Raw genomic sequence first — 21,242 nt, 5'->3', positions numbered from 1 at the left:
TAGCAGCTATTTTAATGAATGCGCCGTGTTTAATAACCCTCTCTTTTCTCCCGCAGGTCCACGTTAATCTGCTTCTTATGGAAGCGCGAATGCAGGCAGAACTGTTATACGCTCTGAGAGCGATCACCCGCTACATGACATGAAGTGCTTTTGGCGTTTTTATCGTTGTCTTTTTACTGTCATTGTTGTTGCTCATTATGGGACACTTCAAGTAGAAAAAGAAAAAAGAAAATCAAAGGGGGGAGGGGGGATTCAACAAAAAAATGTGGAAGAGATGCGAGGAGCCCTGGGTTGTGACGGCGCTTGTTGGATGGATGTTGAGAAGAGGATCAGAACAAAATGAAAGCAAGGAGTGTTGAAGAAAGTCATCTCAAACTACAAGTGGATACACAAACTCGGTTCATGTTGCCTGCAGTGCCAAAACTGACCAAGAGAGGGCGGCCTGGAGCAGACTCCTGCTCTGCCTGGAGCTTTGTGCCAGGCCCGAGCACTGACACCTGAGAGAGGCATCCAGGACGAGTTTCAGTATTCCAGCACGCAGCGACGTTCGTTACCGGCCTCTTCTGTCTCCTGGTAGAGTGAAGACCCACCGAAAATCCCCAGATAGCTGTGCGGCAAGAAACAGTCTGCACTTTGATTCTGTCGTCACTGTCATATTTGTTTAGTTTCTTTAATATCTTTTTCATTTTGTATTAAGGGAAGTGCATGTCGTCGTCAATGTGTTGCTGGTAGTGGTAACTGGAGGTGGACGCATTGACTTTGGGCTGTGTTTTTTTTTTTTTTTTTTTTTTTTACGTGTGCCTGAACTATCCAGCACAGTGTGCATACGTGCTGATGCTGCTGCTCCCATGTTGTATTCAGTGGGGTCATATTGATCTCCAAATCACCCGAACCCCATTATACCCCCTAAGCCCCTATCCATTAGAAATCCACTGCATTACCCCCCCTCCCTCTTGTCCTCTCCCCCCCCATCCCAAATCTCAAATGTCAATGTAAGCTAATCCAAGGAGTGTGTGAAAAGCAGAGAGGTGTGGAGAGAAACTCAAAAGAACACTGTCTGAGCCCTTTTTGAGTTTGACTGTACAGGTGTGGATGACTTCTGTATTCATGATGACTGAGGTGTGGATGTTCAGTGTGTGCGCGTGCGTGTGTGGTTCACAGAAATGACGGAGAGAAAAAGCTCGTCGTAGAATTTCACGTGTCAAAAAAAAAAAAAAAGCGAGGCACTTTGAAGGAAAGACTTCTTGCTTCTGCTGTAGCTCTGTTTTTGTGAGATAACTGTGTATCATTTGTTGTTGATGATGATGTCTTTATTTTTCTGGTAACGGGGGGGCGGGAGGAAAAAAAAAAAAAAGTTAATCAAAAAGAAAGTTAGAAACCAGGTTTTCCAGGAGGGATTTGCTTCCGGTTGCCCTAAACCACACCTTATCTGTCTTCCGCTTATCCCAGCTGCCTGGTCACCCTAACACTTTCGAAGCTTTGGATTGTGAATTTTACCAGTAAATGAATACCTCTAGAAAACATAAGAAGTGCTCTTTGGTGAGCAGAGACTATTTCCGGGCTGCTGCGTTCCCATTGCTCGGGGACCCGGCTTGCCCACACAGGGCCGACTGCGGTCGATAGCTGTCGAACGCAAAAGGTTGTAGCTGTGCTTATTTCCCTGCTGGGGAAGTCTAACCAGTGCAAAAGCAGCTTTTTTTTTTTTTTTTATTTTGAACAGAGGCGTGAAACCTCTGCTGTTTTTGTTTTTTGTTTACTAAAACCAGTTAAGTACTGCATTCTTCTGAGGGTGGATCGAGAGAATCAGACAGATGAATGAGTGATACCTTGAGGAGGAAGGTGATCATAAAGGAATGGTACATTTGGAAGTGGTTTGAGAGGAAGTGGAGGTTGTTTTTTTTTTTTTCAAACTTCTAACTGATGTCAGTTACTGACACTTTTTTTTATATAAAAATATATGGAAAAGATGAAAAAAAAAAATAAACGTATGATATTGAATTGTTGTGTATCATTCGTAGTTTTCTCCTAAACATTTCATAGCTTTCCATCAAAGCGATTGTATTCGACGTGGAGAGGCTGACACAATTCAGGAATCAAACAGTCATAGCACAATCGGTGTCGCCATCAGCTCACTTCCACTGCTCGGTTGCACAAGTGTAGGAGGTCAGAAAGTCGGTGATAATTAACACATTGGAATGGTTTTATGCAAAAGATGACTCATGAAAAGACCTGAAGCGTCGTTCTATCACCTCATGCTCCAAAGTACACTCAGCTCTTTGATACTAAAGCTGACATCATCAACAGGAAGCTGAACTCAGGGCCATAGTTCAGTTTGCCATCAGTACGGTCCAGGGACTTTCATGTGAATTTCATTTCACTGTACAGACTTGAGAACTGTATGACTCACAGGGTCCCTGTTCCTGTGGTGTGGTCCAGGTTTCTCTTTGCTCCTGACCGACGTTTGGATCGAGATGAGGGGGGATTCCATGTGGGACACCATACCTCTTTTTCCTGTTTGCCTCCACTGGGAAAAATCCTTCACTTCCCCGGTGATCTGTCTGAACTTCAGGGTGTTTCCCATCGAGGCCACGGCGGCCTGTCTGTCAATTCACAGTCACCAGGAGAAACTCAGTGTTATCCCACTGACCAAACTGCCTTCACTTTTCAGTGGCTTTCCCAGACAGTATATGGAATAGGAAACATGTATTAAGCAACCCTGAGATCAGCCATTCAACTGTCGCTCATATCAACCTGATAAATTCTGTGTAGAGAACAATGTGTGTTATTAGCTCCGGCTAATGGTTTGTTTAGGGGTTTTTGAAACATCAGCTCGTCTTGTGGTTGTTTTAAGGTCACTGCTGTGTGAAAACTGGGGGATCTGACACAGAGGGTTTTTACATTAAGTGCCGTTTCTGATTTGTTTCGATGTAATAACGATGTGATTCTGAAATGCTGTACTTTTAGGCTACTTGGTGTAACTTGTAAGCACTGCCTGGCCCCATATCTGTGTAACAATAAAAGCTTTGAAAAGCAAAAAAATGTTTTTCCACTCTCCTCTGCTTTATTGTGTACAAGTTTCAATGTTACACAATTCACAGACAATAAAAACATTTCCTTATGAGGTACATTCTGGGTCTGTAATCTGTTTTCAAGACTACATGATCATAAAAGAACCATTACAACACAGTGTACTTACAAAACAGATCAAGTCTGTTATATAAATGTGCAAAGAGCTCGTATTAAATTCCCTGTACGTGTGAGGACACCCAGAAATTCAGACTTCTGCAAGTTTTATGGGACTTAACGTGCATAAATAGTGAATAAGTTACAGATTTAATAAATGACAGTAAAAAACAAAGCTGTTGGTATTGATAAGGCACCCAAAGGGACCAAAGTCAATTAGAAAACTGGTCATTTCATAAGCTAAGATTGCTATTACAACATTCTCTTCACTCAATGTCCCTGTTTGTCAGGCTGAGGCTGGAGAGTCTTCATCAGTTTTTGAGCTACAGGCAGGAACTCTAACTCCCAGCATGCTCTGTGGAAGTCCCTCATATCTTCATTTTCTATCCACTTCAGGGCCTCTTCTTTGTCTAAGAATTAAAAAGAGTGGACAGAGAGAGAGAGAGTGAGCAGTGAGACGTTTCAGGTTGGCTTTGAATACTCTTCAGTGACAGGTGTTGTGTTCAGGCAGCTCCCAAATGTGACCATGGAGGCATTATGTTCATGATAGCGGGAATACTGTATGTGTGTTCCTCCCTTTCCCCCGAGGGCCAGTGATGTGAATAAGAGCATGTTCTACCCAGCATGACTCCCTCCCTTGTTATGTAAGGATTAGTAACGACGCTGTGAACCAACCCAAGTATGTAATGAGGCTCTCCAGCAGCGAGTCCCTCTCCCGTGTGTCCAGCAGCTTCTCTGCGCCGCCGCCGATCATGTTCCACAGCGCCTGACAAAGCTGGCCCGCCAGCTGCCAATCACCTGGTCCCAAGTCTTTCAGACAGTACACGAGCCTGCTCAAACACACACAAACACATGCACGCATACACATACAGGGACACATGGTGTGACTCGAGGGAGAGGGATTCACATGACCGGCGGGTTTGTGGGCATTAGCTCCACTTCATTGGACTGACATCTGAAAGAAGACTGTGTGTGTGTTGTGTGCACGCACGCACGTGCACGTGGTCGCATGTGAAACTTAAAAGCTCAAGCAATGCTCACTTTTGGAAGTAAGCAGCTTACACAACTGATAGAAGGTCACCGAATTTACTCCCATATGTTAAAATGTACAAATTAATCCAAATTGACAAATGAGTAATTATAACTTTGTGCAACTACTGTGAACAAATAACATCTAGTTTGAGAGGATTAGTAGCATCTTGTTGATGCCAGTAGAGTTGTTATGCTCATGTTTGTCAAAATTAAGACCATATTTCCTCTAAAAAACTGTTTACACTCGGTTACAAAGAGGATGCTACATTTGCCAAACACAGAGCTTTAGTGCCAGTTGCTATTAAAGGAACAGATCCCCTGTATGGGAAATAGATGACTACTCGCTGAGAGGTACGTGAGAAGATTGACAGCACCTTCATATGTCTGCTAGTTAGTAACCTTAGGTTGGCATCAAAGATGTACCACATGAACAAACTCTTACTATCTAAGTGCATCAGTCCTTACTTGGAAGAAGCCCCCTCTAGTGAGAGACTGACCCTGTTTGGAGGGTCCAGGGCCAGGTTGGTGAGGACCCCGCAGGCTGAAAAGCACATTTCAGTGCTTTTTGAGTCAATCAGCGCCACTATAAACCGGTGCACTGAGGAAGAGAGAGAGAGATGACGGAGTGAGTGAGGGAGCGGACAAAGACAAAGCAGGGCAGAGATAAGACGACCGCTATCACCAGAGTCAGCAGGCATGTTTATACTGAGTGTAGCTGGCCTTGCAGATAAGTCCAGCCTAAACATGACACAACAGCACGCCAAGGTGTGTACTGTGCTGGACATTCTGTGTCTAGGTACTCAGTTTTCTGTACAGCTATGTGCTTGGATGATATGATCTATCCGTCCTTTCACAGGACGAGATGGTCACTTGTGATTCTGACATGGCAAAGAGCTGTGTGTGACTTAAAAAAAAAAAAAAAAAGGAACAGGTGCAGTCTCGTGTTGTGATGTGTGTGTTTTGGTGTTAGTGTCCATGATACTGTATACCTTTGTTTTGTTTAATGAAGTCCCGTACATCCTTGGACTGTGACAAATTTCCATATACACGGGTGGCCTCAAGCACGGCGTCCATGCTGGAGCTGAGCATCAACTTCAACGTCACTGAAGAATGAGCAGAGGAAAAGAGAGAAATGGGAGAGTGGAAGGCAGAGAGGAACTGAACAGAAGCAGAAAAATGGAAAACAAATAGACACACAGTAACAGCGGTTTTACTCTTCATCTCGTACACTTTGCGACGGCGAGTTGACTGTCTCTGAGCACAGAGCTGTCTCCCTGGTAGTAGGACAGGTTGTTGATGGTGGCAGCCACATTCACCAATAGCTCCTCGCTTTCTTGCACGGACCTCAGCTCTGTGTCACCCCCACACAAACACACACGCGCACACACAAAGAAAAAAACAAGACCAGCATTGATGATCAGCATTAAGAGCAACCTTGAATTAAGATGTACTTTTAACAGAGATCTTGAGGCTGATGTTTCTGATCTTTCCTGAAAAATCCTCCTGTTTAAAATTCAACCAACAGAGGGAGCATCCGCACTGCGCGCTGCCCACTGTTCATTTACGGGACGATATCCCAGTGACTGGTCTCAACATTAAGTGAGAAATTACAAATGCAGCTTGTGTTGTGTTGACACATGCACTCAAATTGAACTGCTCTCCCTCTCTGATAATGGCTAACCAGGTGAATCCAGGTGAAAGTTGGCGTACTTTTATGTTGATGAGATGATAAAGTGATGGTAGATTATTAATCCGTAAAACAGCTGCAACATGGGTTGTGTAAACTGAGCGGTATTAAGATGTCGTCTTTTCATATTCCCATTTGCAATGCAGATGTAATCAGATACACGTGAAAGACATGAAAAACAGTGTAAAGAAGATAAATACATGCAGAGACACAGTGAGCGCCCTGGATTGTCAGCCTTTTTGCATATTACAGCGCAGACACACTGATGTGACGCCGTGACATTATCATAAAAGTGACTGTGATCTGTGGTTAATTTTGGCCTGATGTAGTCGGTTTGATCATGAGCTGGCATACAAAGGTCAGCGTGACCCAGTCCAAGCAGCCATGACACCGTGAGCGGCTTGGAAACCGAGTCTGTTCCTGATATAGCAGCAGATGTCGTGTGCTCGGTCATAAATCGCGGATATTGCGGTCGGTGTCAACCAGCGTCTGTGTCACGCTGCAGTCTGTCTCTGGTTCTGACTGAAAATGTCGCTTTGTTGTGCCCCTCCCTCACAGCGCTTTAATGTAAAGCAGCGCAGTCTGTCATGAGCTCGATCAAAACAGGACATCGATCAGTCAGCTCTGCTCTTTCATCCTCTGCTGAGATTTTGTTTTCTGTTTCCAGCTGTCGCACCAACTCCACCGTCTCCTTCATTCGTACGTTTTATATTTCTATCTTCAGTCACTTACTTCCCATCTTACTCTCTGGCATCAAGCACGCATCCCTCTGTCTTTTGAGATTGAGTTTGACCTCTGTTTTGTTTATTTAATTTTCCCTCCCTGTGTAACTCGGAGGCAGGCAGCGGAGAAATCGAGAGTTTCGCCCCCACCTGTGTATCAGTTCAACCTGTCCCGAAACCATCTAACCACATGGGAGAATTTCACATACGTAAACCAAGTCGGCTGTGAGATGTGACAGAACATCCTGCTCGTGCAGTGAAGCGCTGCACTCTGTCAGACTTAGAAAAAACAAACAAAGAAAAAAAACCAAGTAAACCAAAGAGGATGTGCTGCGTATCGAACAGAAAGCACTGAGAGGAAAGCGAGCGATGGAATGAACAGACAAATGAGGAGTGTGTTTTCGACCAAAGTCATGTCTTGTTCCCAGCACAAGGGAAGTGGTCGGGTGCCTAGCAGATACTTACTGTACTTACAACGCAGCAAACAGCTATTTTTAAACTTATCAGAACTCAGATTTTACAAACACTGCTTCCTTTGTATGACAGAGACATAAGATGGGCGAAAAGGACACGTCTAGAAATGTTGCAGCTGCAAAATCTGCTACTGACTATCTCCTGCTTTCACTTAACAAATGATTTAGTTAAACACTGACTAACTTGAGGTGGATGCTCACCGAGTGTCTCCATCAGCAGCTGAATGCAGGTGGTGTTGTTTGCCAGAGCTGGACCCACAGCCGGGTGGATGCACATGTTTGCCAGCACCCTGACCAGCTTCACCAGCACGTCCTCATCGTCCTGCACGCTCACCGGAGGCGCAGAGGGCCTGCTGGGGGAAGAGGGACCTTTCCGCGGGGGTGTGTGCGGTGAGTCGTCTCTGCGCTGGTAGCTGTCGTACAGCTGCAGGAGTGTGTTCATGCAGCCCTTGCAATGAAACAGCTGCAGCCGAGCCTCGTCGCTTTTGGCTGTGAGGTTCCCGAGGGTGAAAAGAAGGCGCACGACAAGGTCCTGTGGGAGAAAGGTGGACAGTGGTGGTCAATCTGCATCTGACAATTAGTTTATTTGCAGATTATTCTGCAGATTACTTTTGTCTTGTTTTGTCTGTTCAACAGCCTGTTACCCTAATATGTTCAATTAGTGATACAAAACATAAAATGTCCTCACTTTTGAGAAGCTGGAAAAAGGAAATGTTTGGCAATTCTGCTTGAACTGATTATCAAAATAATCTTATAGTAAATACAGTATATACTGTATATATTGACCATTTACAGTGGACTATTCTGAATAAAAAAAGATCTTCCCAGAGAGAAAGACACTGTTTCTGATGGGAAAATGAAAACCAGTCAACATTGAACATGGGATTGTATTTAAGATTTGAAGATCAACAGCCACCTGCAGCACAGCGGGCCTGCTCTCAGCGCCACACACGCCACAGAGAGACGTCATGGCTGTGCAGACTTGAGTGTAACTACATCCTATCTTTTCAATGAGTTATCGCTCCCTTACCAAGAAAAGAGGTCACAAATGACACCCTGTGCGTCACCCCTGTATCTTGACTCTGCTTAGTAAATAACATGAAGAGCGCAAGTGAGCTGAGAACACACTCTTTTCTCCCATGAACGCACCGTGACATTCATATCAGGACAGGACGGGCTGTCCCTGGAAGACATGGTCATTACACATTTTACTGTCCAGTGTGTGTTTGTGTGTGTGTGTGTGTGTGTGTGTGTGTGTCCCACCATTTTCTTCTCCTCCTACTTCTTATCACTCCTCCCCTCCACCTCTGTCTCACCTCCACTATCTTGTCTCTAGTCACGCTCACCTCCTTTATTTTTTTCTTTTTCTCCTCCCTTCCTTCTCACCTTTCCTTGACTTACTCAGCGTCTCCTGGGATGATTTGAACACACGCCCACACATGCAACACAGCAGAGAACGAGAGACGAACACGGCGTGCAGATGGACACAATGTCCTGGAAATGTGCTTGGACTTGACGTACACAAGCAACTTGCTCTCAGGGTAAACACGCTCAGTGGAGTTACATGAGCACTTCAAAGCTCGTCTTCACGTCTCTCTTCTTCACACAGACTCAAGCACACACAAACAAGAGGAGGCTGGTGGACTCACCTGTTTTTGGTGATGTTTGCTCAGCAGTTCTAAAAATAGTTGGTAGCAGTCTGGGGTCTGGGCCAGAGCGAGGCGGCACTCAGAGTAAGAGGAGAGTTTACTGAGGGAGAGAGGGGACAACAAATACCACTGATCATACCACTCACTGACTGCACCGCTATGCTGACTAAATATGGAGATATTAAATCAACACGGTTAATGGATCAGTCAGCCTGGCCTGGGGATCTACCTTTCATGCTTTTATTACCTTGCTTGATATCTTATATGGGAAAAACACATTGTATTGTCTGGTTTTATATTGAACCGCTGTTCCACGTATCTCAACATGACACCAAGAGTATAGCCGGCACCTATGAAGTATGACTGGACTTCACTACTGTCACACCCTTAATATTCACGATCATCCCTCAGCTGTGACTTTGGGCCGCAGTGGCTGCCGCTCAGTAAACATTAGAAAGCTGACTTGTATTTCCAGAGCAGCTACAATTACAGTCAAATAAGTTTTAGTCTATGTCAGATTAGTCTTGGAAATGCTTTCTGTAAACTGTCGGCACTTTGTAGCATTTTATTTACCAGGAGCTTGTCACTAAATAGCACCTTCCTGGCCTAAAGACCTGTTTATCTGTGTGGTGTCTAACTCTGAGTCGTCTGATTGTGGGTGAGCGAGTTGACACAAGGAACTGTGTTTTATTTTACTCCCTTTTGTTAGCTCCAGGTTTTTGCACATAAATAATATGTTGACACTGTTTTTCCACATGTAATTGTTTTTAATAGGCAAAAGGCCCTAAAAGAACTTTAAACTGTTCATGCAGTAGCATCTTTTTTGCATGTTTTCCTTTGTACTCATTTGTACATTCAGAAGTCTCTGCTGAAAAAGTTAAAAACTATTGATTACAGCAACAAGCAAGAGAGAAATAAGCTGTTTCCCTACCGTGAGAGGTTTCATAATGGTATAGACACAAAAACAGATGTATAATCAATCCCATCTGACAGATGCTATGCTTCTCTGGAGACTCTTGATTTGTGAGACCCAACTACAAAGACGCAATACAAAAAAAGAAAGCCGGGAATTTAGCAGGAGAGCGACGGCTGGAGTTAGACGAGAAAGCAGAGAACTGAGGGTGAGAGCTGAATGATGGCCTGCTTTGACTGAGCTGACGACAGGTTATGATGGTTTACATTAGTGAGCGGTGGAGAGGAGTAGGAAGAAATGAAGGAGGTGAGGTGTGACATCATGTCATTTTAAAGTAATGTCATAGTACTGCATGTGTGATACCTGTATGTTCTGGAAATGTTGGTGCAGATGTCCTGGTCTTTGCAGTGATGGCGCAGCACCAGACAGAGCTCTGATAACATGGAGAAGGAGATGAAGAGCGGACGGGAGTCAGGGTGATCTGCGAGGTTCCTCAGGGTCGCTGTCAGCTGCAGGGGTCAGAGGTCAGACAGCGAGAAAGAGGGGTGAGAGTGTTGGATTGCAAGAACAAAAGTATGCAAATGTACCTTCTGTGTGCCAGCATTTATACTGTATTTATGTCAGTATTGCGTGTCAGTGTGGCTCTATTGTAGCTTGCACACTATGTTGGTCATATGCTCATTAAGGCTGGCTGCCGGCCTGTACAGGACGCCATACAGCAGGGCGACCGGAAACTATTCAGTATGGACATAAATCATTCTATCACAAGGGGGAAACAGTAATTTCCAACGCACGGCAGCACTGGAAGTTCTGGAAAAGCCACGGTCTGCTTATTTCCCTCCTCTAACAGTATAATGAGTTGCGTTGGATATCAAATGAAGCGCTGGCACAAGATGTTTGTTTGGGCTGACTTATGCGGTTAGCAGCAATTGTTTTCGGAGGAGTGAAGCAGAGTGCGTTTTTAGACTGAAGCGGCTTGGCCGGCGGAGAACATTATGCTCTTGGTGGAACTTATATGCCAGACATAAACAAAAACATTTTTGTGTAATCACGGGAAAATCAGCCAATAAACACATAAAGAAGACGATTTATCATTGTGTGCCTTTCTATTGACTTAGTATAACTTGTGTGTATTGTTTTGTGAGCCGGGGTAGATGGCTCAAGTTTCTCCCCGAGCTGTGATACAAAAGCTATTGGTTTAAAAAGCTAGGTGTATTAAAAATCAAATGATTTATTGAAAGCTTTTCTAAAATATCTTTTAAAACTTGACCCAACCATTGCCAGCAGTGTTGAGCTTGTGACACACCTGCACGAGGATGTGCCCCGCCATAGTGAAGTTGGTGTCTCCTGCTGTGCAGAGCCTCTGGATGAGTTTCTGAGCCACGCCCATGCAGTTCTTGTCCAGCAGCAGTCTGAGGATTGCACTGTTTCCTGAGAGAAATTTCAGAGTCCCCACACAGTACAGCAGAGCTTCTCCAGATGTAGACACATCCTCATTGCTCAAAATGCCCAGTAACGAGTCTAGACGCATAAAAAATCAAATGTTAACATCTATGTAGCGCACCCAATCTGTACTGACCTGGTAAAGGGGTTCCAAACAATGGCATTAAATAGAACCACACAGATAAAAACCAGCAAGACAAAAAATTCATTCCAGGCCTGCAGGGAACAGCGTGTTCTCACAGCAGCTTATACACCAGACATCAACAAAAACATTTCTGTCTCATAGTGGGAAAAACTACATCAGTCAACAAACACATAAAGACAAACATTCATCACTGCGTTCCTTTAATCTGGCTCAGTAAAACAATGTTTTGTATTCGCACATATGTTAGACCATAGGATCTGGTACAGAATAGGACACCTCAGATAGATCACACCTACAGTTGGATTCACCTATGATAGAGTTGTTCTGGAAGAGGACGTCGTTGCTTTCACTGCGGCTGATCTGGAAGATGAGCTTACAGATGTTGAGCAGGTTGTTCCCACTGACGCACAGCTGGAGAGAAAAACGCAATAAACTTTTGTATTAAGTGCTCAAGTGCCCTGGATGCCTTTGTGGTGGTGACTTAGCGGCAAACATGCTGACACACCCGCACAGACACAGATGACTCACAGCAAGGCAGAGCTTGGCGATGTGCAGGTTGAGCTGGGCAGAGTTGAGGTCGATGAGGCGGAACAGTGTTCGAAGTATCCCTGACCTCCTCTTACAGCGTCGGCCAAGCATGTCCGCTTCTGCCAAGGTGCCATGGAGACGCTCACACAAATCGCACAGGCGGTCCACCGAGCCCTCAGAGCAGCCTGGCATCACAGGAAAGCAGATATTGAAGAAAAAAAAAAAAAAAATCATGTCAAGTCGAGGACAAAATGTTAAAAATCGCCAGAGAAAACAAACATCCCAAAATGAAAACAGCCACTTGCATGTGTTGGCAAGTGTGCATCCATATAAATACAGATGAGTGATGTTTTGTGTATGTTGTGCCTTATACTTGAGCTCTGCTGCATGTTGTACTTTTATTATTTGCACGAGGAACTTAAGGTTAAATCCTCGACATCAATAATACATTTGGCAGCACTAAAATAACATCCCCTCCCTTTTCTAAGAAGCAGCTCTTAGTTTCTACGGTCAGCTGCAAGGGAACACTTTCTGCAACAGGCAGCTACAATCACGACACAGAGGAAGAGAAAGGGTGGAGTCTTTTCCTTGTTTTTGAGGTAAAATAAATGTTTTCCTTGCATAAATAACTGGGTTTGGCCATTTTCTAAAAAAGGTTGGCTCCGGCCTCACACTCAACACTTCACTGCAATTTCCCACTGAATCTAAAAGGTGTTTTATGCATGAGCCAGAAGGCACTTGGTACAATAAATATTTAATATTTATCTTTCAAATGAATTTTCCATTAAATTTGTATAGTGTTAAAATATTTACAGCCATAGATTTCATTTCATGGCTGCCAGACTGCAGTTTCAGGCTAAGACAATTCTGTATGGATGCCAAACATAACACTATTTTGTTTGCCTTTCTTCAGCGGTTGAAATGACAGCGCTTTTTTATTTTGTGAGGCTGTGGGCACGACTATCTGCAAATGCTAAAGCTCTATTTCCTGGCCTGCTGGTTCAAAATTAAATGTAATAAGGAAACAGAGAAATAATAGAAGCTTACCTTTAATAAAATAAGACCAGAATCACTGCAACTGCATTGCATTTTAGATTAGCTTCAGAGACTTCAACCCAAAATGAAAGATGTCACATTGAAAGTGATCATGTGAGTGGAGTAGGTGACAGAGACTCTATATTCTTTGGGTCACAATGCGCTGATGTACACACTAATTGTATGCTTGCACTTTTGCATTGCTCACACTACCTGCAGCCACGCTCTCTAGCTGTTGGAGAAGAGGAGCAATCATATTATTCCACACCAATGACTCTGCATCCTCGTCTGAGCTCGTGGCGTCGCCTCCATTCCCCAGCTCTGAAATGCGCGGAGAGAAATGCAGTTAGCCAATTACCACCTCCAAACCCAGACGGCGAACATGAGTGGCAAGCATGGTTCACAAGTTCACTGTCTTAAAATAAAACGGCAGGAAGTTTGATGCCACAATGAAAGGTCACCATCTACAGCTACACTTCCCCTGATTTCTGTCTGTGCTCATGTGAAATAGTCGGCGTATGGGCATGTGAGTGTGTGCATGTGTGATCAAAACACGTGGGCATGCCTTTGTAAAGGCAAATGTCTACAGTCTCTCACACATTATGCGCCGGTTTTTTTTGTCGACATTTGCATACCCCCTTGCTTGGTGTGATGCAGGAAACTGTGGTTGCCCAAACCAACAGCTCTCTCAGCTATTGGCTGGCTGCCTCTCATGGTGGAAAATAGGCCCTTAGCAACAACACCCCAATCAAAGTTTGACACTCAGGAAAGGGTGTTCAGTTACTGGGAGAGAGGTGTGCTGCTGCTAAAACACTATTTTTGGGCTGAAGTTGTATTATTTTAAGGCATACTTGAGCTGATATGAGTTTTGTTTTAGGTATCTTACAAAATAAGTTACTTTTTAAGTAGAATCACTGAGTGGTTGAGTGGTGCGTTAGGAAAAGTTTCAGCTACGTTTCCAGTTTAAATACAGTACAAAATGTACTATTCATGTTGAATGTGTAGGAGGATAGCAGCGAGGTTCATTGAATGTATCTGGACAAACCTGTTCTCTGTCCTGCTCTGCACTCTGTGGGTCTGACTCCTGAGTCATCACCAGGCTGCTTTATTCTACTGTTGGCACAAAGAAACACAAAAACACAAAGAGTCTGGTTATGTCAGATTTTGAAGATGAGATTGGGGAGATTTTGCTGTGTGACTACCCACCTGTTTAGTCTTGTTTGACTGACTGGCTCAATCTAACTTTGCGAATTCGAGGAATAAAATAATAGAAAAATACCAAAATATTGAAAGGATGGATTGTTGTGGCATCTCCATGAAAAGTTGCTGACTTTATATCCTGTCAAAGTGTATTTTCATCCGGTGCCACTAGGTGTCCCTCTTGCAGCAGAGGTTGAAACTTGTGTGCAGGTGCTCTTATCTGTAATGTGCGTGCACGTCTGTGCATGTGCATTAGTGCTCATGCAGATACATGAGTGCGCTTGTCTGTGTGTGACTGCATGTAAGTTTCTGTGTGCGTGTGAGTCTTTGTGTCTGTGTGGAGCTTTTGTGCCGTTGTGCATCACAAACAGCAATCCCCAACAGACAGGAACTAAGACGCTTTGTGGGCAGTCTGGGTAGCGCTGTTCATGCCTCGTCACTGTTAGCCGTTTCCACAGTCTTGCCACCTCTGTGCAGTAACTGTTAAGTTCTTCCAAAAACACGCCCCTTGTCATTCTGCGCTGTGTTGTGGCTTGCCCTCGCCATGTCACTGCTGCATCTCACTCTCTGCATGTCGCTGTCAAGCCTGCACTTTTCCTCTCGCACACAAAGAAAACGCCTTGGTGCTACAGTAATTTCTGTGAAACATTACAGGTAGTGTGTGTTATGACTAACTGCTGTGTGACCAGCTGAGAAAATAATTAATGAATCGATACAAACACAAGCAGCATGTTGAGTCATCCTAATCGCCTCTGTAAAGATTACTCAACAGATCTCACACAAAAGAGCGAAACAACCTTGGAAAATATAGAAAAGTGTAATTATTCCTGCCCAGGACAAACATAATTTTGTTATCAAGGCCGTCTGAAGCTTCTGCAGTGACAATAAGACAAAAGGCTCTCAGGAGGGAACATTTCTTTAATTTTTATGCTCAAGTGAGCTTTATGTCACGGTCTTGCTGACGGGTATGAGACAGAAATTGACCGTCGAATTAAAGAAAATCTCTCCTCTCCATTCCATTGGAGCATCACCGGAAGACATACAGACATACAGAACATGTGACATACAGAACGTGGGTGCTACTGTAGAGCGCACTTTCGCTTCGATGGAGATTTAGCGAGTGGTATAAGCTGGCACGCGGGGCATGTGCAGCAGGGAGCGCTGGCCGATGCATGTTGCAGTGAATGTCAGAGAGGGGGCTTTGGCTCTGTATGATAGGATTAAGAGCCTGATAATAAGGCCTCTTTGTGTGATACGGCATTCTCTGAGACATGACCTCATCCCTGTCTTAGGCCTGGCCAGTGCACTGCAGTCACAACACATGCTGCTGCCAGCCTTGCCCAGATGGGTACCCAAATCTAATAGAGAGCCATTTGGAGCTATAAAGCTCCAGCTTATTGGAGAAAAAGAACCTAGTGGATGTCTAATCTCCCCTATCTTTATATCTCATCCAACTCATCACATTAATCTGTCATGCTGTGTCTATTTCCACTTGCAGTCAGTGTACTTATGGCTTGACTATCTCTGTGATTTTCACTCTGTTTGCCTCTATCTAGTGCACCTTTTATGTGGCTCACTGCAGCACTGAGGAACAGTACTTCAAAAACTCTGCCCTAACACTAATCAAGAAGGGGGAGCGTTTAATCTTATCCTCTTAAATCATAAATTGGCCACAGCCTCATCTCTTGGGACCTCTTTTTGTCAGCAACAAGTTATGCAAACATTGTGTGTGAGCTTGGCACGTGAGGGAGGAGGTGAAGAGGCTGCGCTGCCGGCGATAGCCCAGATTTCCTGTAAAAGTGTTTTATGGTCTGTCCCCGTTCTACAGCCCCAGCTGCCCCACCCAATCGATAGGCGGATGGATTGCAACGACAGCCCCCGACCTCACGACCAGAATTATGGCCCTCTGCTCGCACTCAGCTGATGAGGTCAGCGGAAAAAAGTCGAGCTTTTAGCCTCTTCGCACTGTGAAGGTGTAAAAGCTGACACGTGATAGTAATGACAGATTGAGGCGGTTTCATTGGGAATGAAGCTTGCCAAGAAGCTGGATTTAACTCTGACCAAGATACAGTGTACAGTAAAATATACGAGGGTTTAAAACGGGGTCGAGTGTCTCAAGTTGAAGAATTTGTTCGATCTTTTAGCTGGTGACACCTTTGCTGGTCTAACAGGCTTCATATATTCAGCTGTCAGAGCTGGTATGAATCCTGAATGTATCTAAAAGGTTTTGGCTCGGGATCAAGCAAATCATTGCTTTGAAAGCCTTTTGCTTTTGGACAACGTTCATGAGTAATATAGTTGTAATTAAAGGAAAAAAAATCCTTATTTACATGCATAATTGAAGAGTTTGAGTGACAAATGGAATATCAGGATGTTGTTTGTGTTCAAGGGATAATAAGTAAAAAAGTCTGAAACACAAGCAACTTAGTCTTGATTTGAGCTTCTCGTGAGACTGATTGTAGTGTCCAGGCCTGTGTTTTCATTTTTATTAACGTTTGGATCATTCAAGCGCAAAACAAAACACAATTATAATGGCGTCTGCCTTACTGAGGTATTTCCTGTTAGAGTTTTCTCCTCCCAGTAGTCTGGACAAGTTATGGGCCAAAACAGGAACACAAAGAGACATTAGAAACTCTATGACTTTGACATACTGGGGCAAAGAGAGAGGCAAGAAAGAAAGGAGGAGGCAGAGGAGGATTTGATGAAAGGCACAATCAACTCCATCAAGTGCATCCTTTGAGTGCTTATAAATCTTTGACTCATTGTCGTACTTTCACTTCAGTCAAAAAGAGAGAGCAGGAGAGGGTGGGGGCGTGGACGTGAGAGAAGGACAGCCAAACAGAGGGATAGAAAGCGTACCTTTCACTGGCTGTTCTGCGTGGGCCAGGTTTATGGGGACCACAGGGGACCCCGGTGTGGTCTGCACTGAGTCGTTCAGCTGACGGCTGCTTTTGTTCTGGGCCTGGGTTCAATCTCTCTTTCACTAAACCCGCAGAAAGGATGTGACAAGAAGTTACTGTATTTACAGTATTTACAGTACTGCAGTGTGCTGCAGTAACGTTTCTACTTCTTTCACAAGCTACAAGCACAAGTGTCAGTTTGTACACATTCACATGCTGCACGCGTATTCAGTTCAAAGATTTCCAAATTCAGTCACAACTTTTGAACATCCTCATCGTCTGTTTTATTTCTCCAAAGAGCAGATTCACAAGAAAAGGCTGGAGAGAGAGAGTGAGAGAGAGAGAGAAAGTACTAATTTTCCACTCAAAACGGCAGCAGTAAATTACGTTTTTCACCCAGCTGAACAACAGAGACTGTAAATCAGGTATAATGCCAGCATGTGAATGGCTCCATTCATTTCCCTTTGAGAAAACTGCTCTCGCACTAATGTCTGCAGAGATTTACAGCGATGCAGTGGGTGAAATAAATGTGTGCTCGCTTCTTCCTTCATCTTTTTTTTTTTTACCTGTTTAACAAATGCACCACCTAATACCTTCTGTCATTAGCATTTTAATATAAGCACAACACAGATGATTACCTAACAATAATTACTTTCCTATACGTCATATATTCAAGAACTTTACACTCTTTCCTCTCTCTTTTATCCACCATCTCTTCTCCCTCTATCCATCAACTGCATCAGTGTTTTTTTCCTTCCTTACCATCTGTGTGTCCCTCCACAGGAGGCAACGTGGTGAGAGATCCAGCCCTGAGGAGGCGTGCCCGTGCCCCTGCCAACCCCCTCTTCAGTTCCAGTGGGTCGGTGGGGGGTTTGGGATAGGCCTTGAATGGGTCCTCAGCATTGCAGGGAACTGGAAACTTTGGCTTCTGGTACCACACAAACATATTAGTGGCATATGATGGTGTGAACAATGACCCAGAATTTGAATCCACCAATGAAAGCATTTATATGTATTCATATTTCTGATCTCATATATTAACATTATAATTCCATTTATTTAAGCCAGATAAGCTTTCACGGTGGCGCACAGAGGCGTGTATACTCCTTATCCTGTTTTTCCATTTTCGTGGTTAGACTCATAACATTAAAATATGCAAATATGAACTTAAGCTTACAAGAAATAACACCTTAATTTGAACCTGAAATACTATTTAAACTGGAGGAGAGAGAGCTTACATGGTCCAGAGGAGAGAGGCGAGTCCCTGAACCTGGCCTGGAGTCGGGCGCATCAAAATTTTGAGCATGAAGACTGAAAAGCGAAAAGAACGGCTCATTTCTTCTATAAGTTACATGAGATCCACAGTTGATCTCAGAAGCTGACAACAGGAAGGAAACTTCAGTGGAGTTTGAGACTGACCTAAAGGACGATGGAGGCCTGTTGTCACGGTCTGCACCAGCAGAGCTTTTTCCAAACAGCTGCCTGTGTCCATCTCTGGGAGTGAATGGCCGCTGGGTAGACTGGACTCGCAGGGACTGTCGGGCTTCACTGACAATTTCTGCACTTGTTTTCCCCAAAGAGTTTCGCCGTGGAACGAACGGGCTGCGAGTCTCGTGTTTTCTCTCTATAGAGGCCATTGAGGCCTGTATGACAGTCTGCAGATGACGTCACTGGTTTGATGTCATTATGTGAGTGGTTAAGGGTGTCTCACTGTGGGAGGCAGTTGGAAATACAACAAAACAAAACAACAATAGGATAATGCCACAACAGAAAATGAACCGTAGATGTGAAATGCATCTGAGCGTGCACTGCATAACATTTGAAACACAGCAAACAATGGAGAAAGACTTATACAGGCCCTTTACTGAAGTAAAAGTAGAAACACTACAATGTAAAATGACTCCATGACAAGTAAAAGTCCTGAAGTCAACCTTATTTAAGTAAAAGTAAAATGTACCTAAAGTATTAAAAGTAAAAGTATTGATTATGCAGAAGAATAGCTCCTGTGAGTGTTATAATATTGACTACATGATTGCATTTGGAGCTGCTAATAAATATTACTGCCATTATGAATTAATCTGCTGATTATTTTCTCAACAAATTGATTAAGTAATTAACTTAGTCCATGAAAAGTTAGAAAATAGTGACCATTCACTACAACTAGGTGAAAGCAGTAGAGTAAAAAGTACATTTCGCTCTGAAATGTGGTGAAGTAAAAAAATATAACGTAGCATAAGAGTACTCAAGTAAAGAACAAGTACTTTAAAATCATTCCCAGTTGTGGTACTTTAGAAAATATAATCAGCTTCACTTCACTGTTGATGGCAGGACAGTATTTCACCGGCTGTTCACACAGTGTCTGATATGTTAAATTATATCATATTATATTATAAGGCAGCAGAGACACTGCTTTTAGTTTGTTTACTGACGGAGTAACTCCACCTCCACCTCTGCGCGTTCACGCTCCGTCTCCATGGTGACCAAAATGCCGCCGTGGTGCCTTGGACAACAAACCCAAGAAACAAAACGACCGACCCTGGAACTTAAGGAGGCGACTTAACTCTTTATTATCTCATAAGATCAACTGAAAACTTTGGTAGTAAACGCCACCGATGTTTACCAGACGGAGACGGAGAGGTGGTGAGAGGCGGGAAACATCTGCAGAGAGCTGGGTATGAATGGCAGCGTGTCCACCAAACGGACAGTAAAAAAACAAGTAGAAAACTTACCGGTAACACAGGTGAAATCCTCAGCGGGTGACAGGACGGACACTTATCATCCTAAATTATAAAATCTTCTCCCATAGACAAACCTAAAACAATCATGACACCTGACATTTGTGGAAAACTGTCAAGTTTTCCAGCTTGCAGCAAGCGAGCTGGAGGAGCACACGCGCACGAGCTTCACTTCAGGGCAGGCTCGCGCGAAACGGGGACGCGCGTTTAACAGTTGAGGAGGTTGGACGCAAACTTCAGCTCCGCGCCGGAAATAGTAAGAATATTGACTTTATTTCTAGCAAATTCGTTCATATAAGATGTTTTACTAATCGTCCTAATGAACATAGACTCTGTAGACAGTGATGGAAGAAGCATTCAAATATTTTACTTAAGTAAAAGCAGCAATACGGTGTAAAATAACGGATATTTACTAAAGTTTTACAAGTCATGCATAACAAAGTACTTGATTTGCTGAATGTCCCACTTTAGAATCATATAAATTAGCTTACTGAATTATAATTAGTGATGCATTAATGTGTTCGTCACAGCTGGTAACGTTGTGCATTATGCTACTGGCTAGCTTCACCGACAGTAACGCATCATAATCTGTCAGTTGATTTATATTTTGTGTTAATGATCAGAATTTGCAAAGTAACTATAGGTATCAAATAAACGCAGTGGTGTTCAAGTACAGTGTTTTTAGCTGTATGAAGTAACATAAAATGGAAATACTCAAGGAAAGTACAAGTGCCTCAGAATTGTACATGAAGTAAGTTATTTCCACTGTGATCACTGATGTAATGACAGTAAAGATGTGTTCATCAATAAAATGGCAAGGTTACACTTCCAGGTTTCCCATAAGACATTTGACCCTCTTGAATAATAAAAGTTCAAGTCCATGGCAGCACTGAGGTGGAAAAACAGTTTATTGACCACTTAACTGCAAGTACAACAAACATCAGCACAACAAATACAGAAAAGTGAACACGACTCAAAACACACAGACACACACTCAAGTCAGTAACTTACAATGTCTTAATTTAGACTTTGACTAGATGTTTCTCTTTATATGACACCATATGAATTAATCTTGCTATACTGACAACGTTTCTTGTCATCATACTAAAATTTAGTGAAACAAATGATCAAGATTGAAAAAAAATCAAACAGAAAAGATCAGAGAAACTGAAACGTATTTAAAATGTTCTTTTTTTTGTTGTGGTAGCAGCAATATGATTACTAACACTTATATGATACAGCAGTGTTATATAGACTAAGACAGATGGGGTAAAATTGATCAAAGCTGGTAAAGAAGAAGTCCCAATCAGTATCACAGTGTGGGAAGAAACATCCACTGATTGAAATATATATAAAAAAGCATTTTATTGAGGCCTAAACGTTAGTACAGACTGCTTACCATTAAATGTTTATTCAGGAGCAACTTAAAACCGAGTGTTACTGAGCTTCATGGAGATATATCAAGCAAATATTGCACATCGTATCAGTCGGTGTAGTTCTGCTGTTATCATGGTCAAACTGTGGCTGGGAGCAGCGGTCGTAGCTGTAGCCTACTTTCACCTCTCCTCTCATTCATGTTAAAGACTCACAGGTCATC

At 43.4% G+C, this 21,242-nt stretch overlaps 2 protein-coding genes across 6 annotated transcripts in view; one reads left to right on the top strand and one right to left on the bottom strand.

The window, feature by feature from the left end:
* sesn1 (sestrin 1) overlaps positions 1 to 3,127 on the top strand; it is a 52,941-nt gene extending 49,814 nt beyond the window's left edge. For 2 of the 4 annotated variants that reach the window (XM_076755800.1, XM_076755802.1), the window contains one exon: positions 57 to 3,127. In XM_076755800.1, the coding sequence (XP_076611915.1) occupies positions 57 to 143 (87 nt within the window). In that variant the 3' untranslated portion in view covers positions 144 to 3,127. The remainder of the gene's footprint in view (positions 1 to 56) is intronic. The other 2 variants (XM_076755801.1, XM_076755803.1) reach the window with 1 other exon arrangement.
* Positions 3,040 to 19,820, bottom strand: armc2 (armadillo repeat containing 2). Of its 2 annotated transcripts, none has more exons than XR_013078490.1 (18): positions 19,640 to 19,750; positions 18,330 to 18,620; positions 18,149 to 18,221; positions 17,673 to 17,838; positions 16,870 to 16,993; positions 13,856 to 13,923; positions 13,024 to 13,131; positions 11,776 to 11,960; positions 11,556 to 11,658; positions 10,966 to 11,180; positions 10,023 to 10,168; positions 8,747 to 8,846; positions 7,299 to 7,629; positions 5,444 to 5,566; positions 5,205 to 5,318; positions 4,713 to 4,813; positions 3,859 to 4,013; positions 3,040 to 3,593 (listed from the first exon to the last, which is right to left on the bottom strand). XR_013078490.1 is itself a non-coding variant. In XM_076755799.1 (18 exons), exons 2-18 carry the CDS (start codon positions 18,545 to 18,547, stop codon positions 3,454 to 3,456), a joined length of 2,502 nt encoding a protein of 833 aa, XP_076611914.1. In that variant the 5' UTR covers positions 18,548 to 18,620; positions 19,640 to 19,820; the 3' UTR covers positions 3,040 to 3,453. The 2 variants fall into 2 exon arrangements, 1 of the variants encoding a protein (XP_076611914.1); XM_076755799.1 differs by having other exon boundaries at positions 4,681 to 4,813; positions 19,640 to 19,820.
* Between the last annotated feature and the right edge of the window lie 1,422 nt (positions 19,821 to 21,242).

The sequence above is a fragment of the Chaetodon auriga genome, chromosome 18 (assembly GCF_051107435.1).
Source record: "Chaetodon auriga isolate fChaAug3 chromosome 18, fChaAug3.hap1, whole genome shotgun sequence".
In the NCBI taxonomy this organism is placed as follows: domain Eukaryota; kingdom Metazoa; phylum Chordata; class Actinopteri; order Chaetodontiformes; family Chaetodontidae; genus Chaetodon; species Chaetodon auriga.
The sequence above is the reverse complement of the archived record's forward strand: the minus strand, read 5'-3'. Positions and strand labels throughout refer to the sequence as shown.

What these genes read in the sequence shown, in the direction of transcription:
- armc2 (XM_076755799.1), bottom strand. Translation starts at nt 18,547, where the DNA reads ATGGCCTCTATAGAGAGAAAACACGAGACTCGCAGCCCGTTCGTTCCA. An exon ending in TGTGGAGGGACACACAGATG is followed by an intron (nt 16,994 to 17,672) that starts GTAAGGAAGGAA and finishes CTGCGGGTTTAG; the next exon opens with TGAAAGAGAGATTGAACCCA. An exon ending in CTTCATTAAACAAAACAAAG is followed by an intron (nt 4,814 to 5,204) that starts GTATACAGTATC and finishes TCTCTTCCTCAG; the next exon opens with TGCACCGGTTTATAGTGGCG.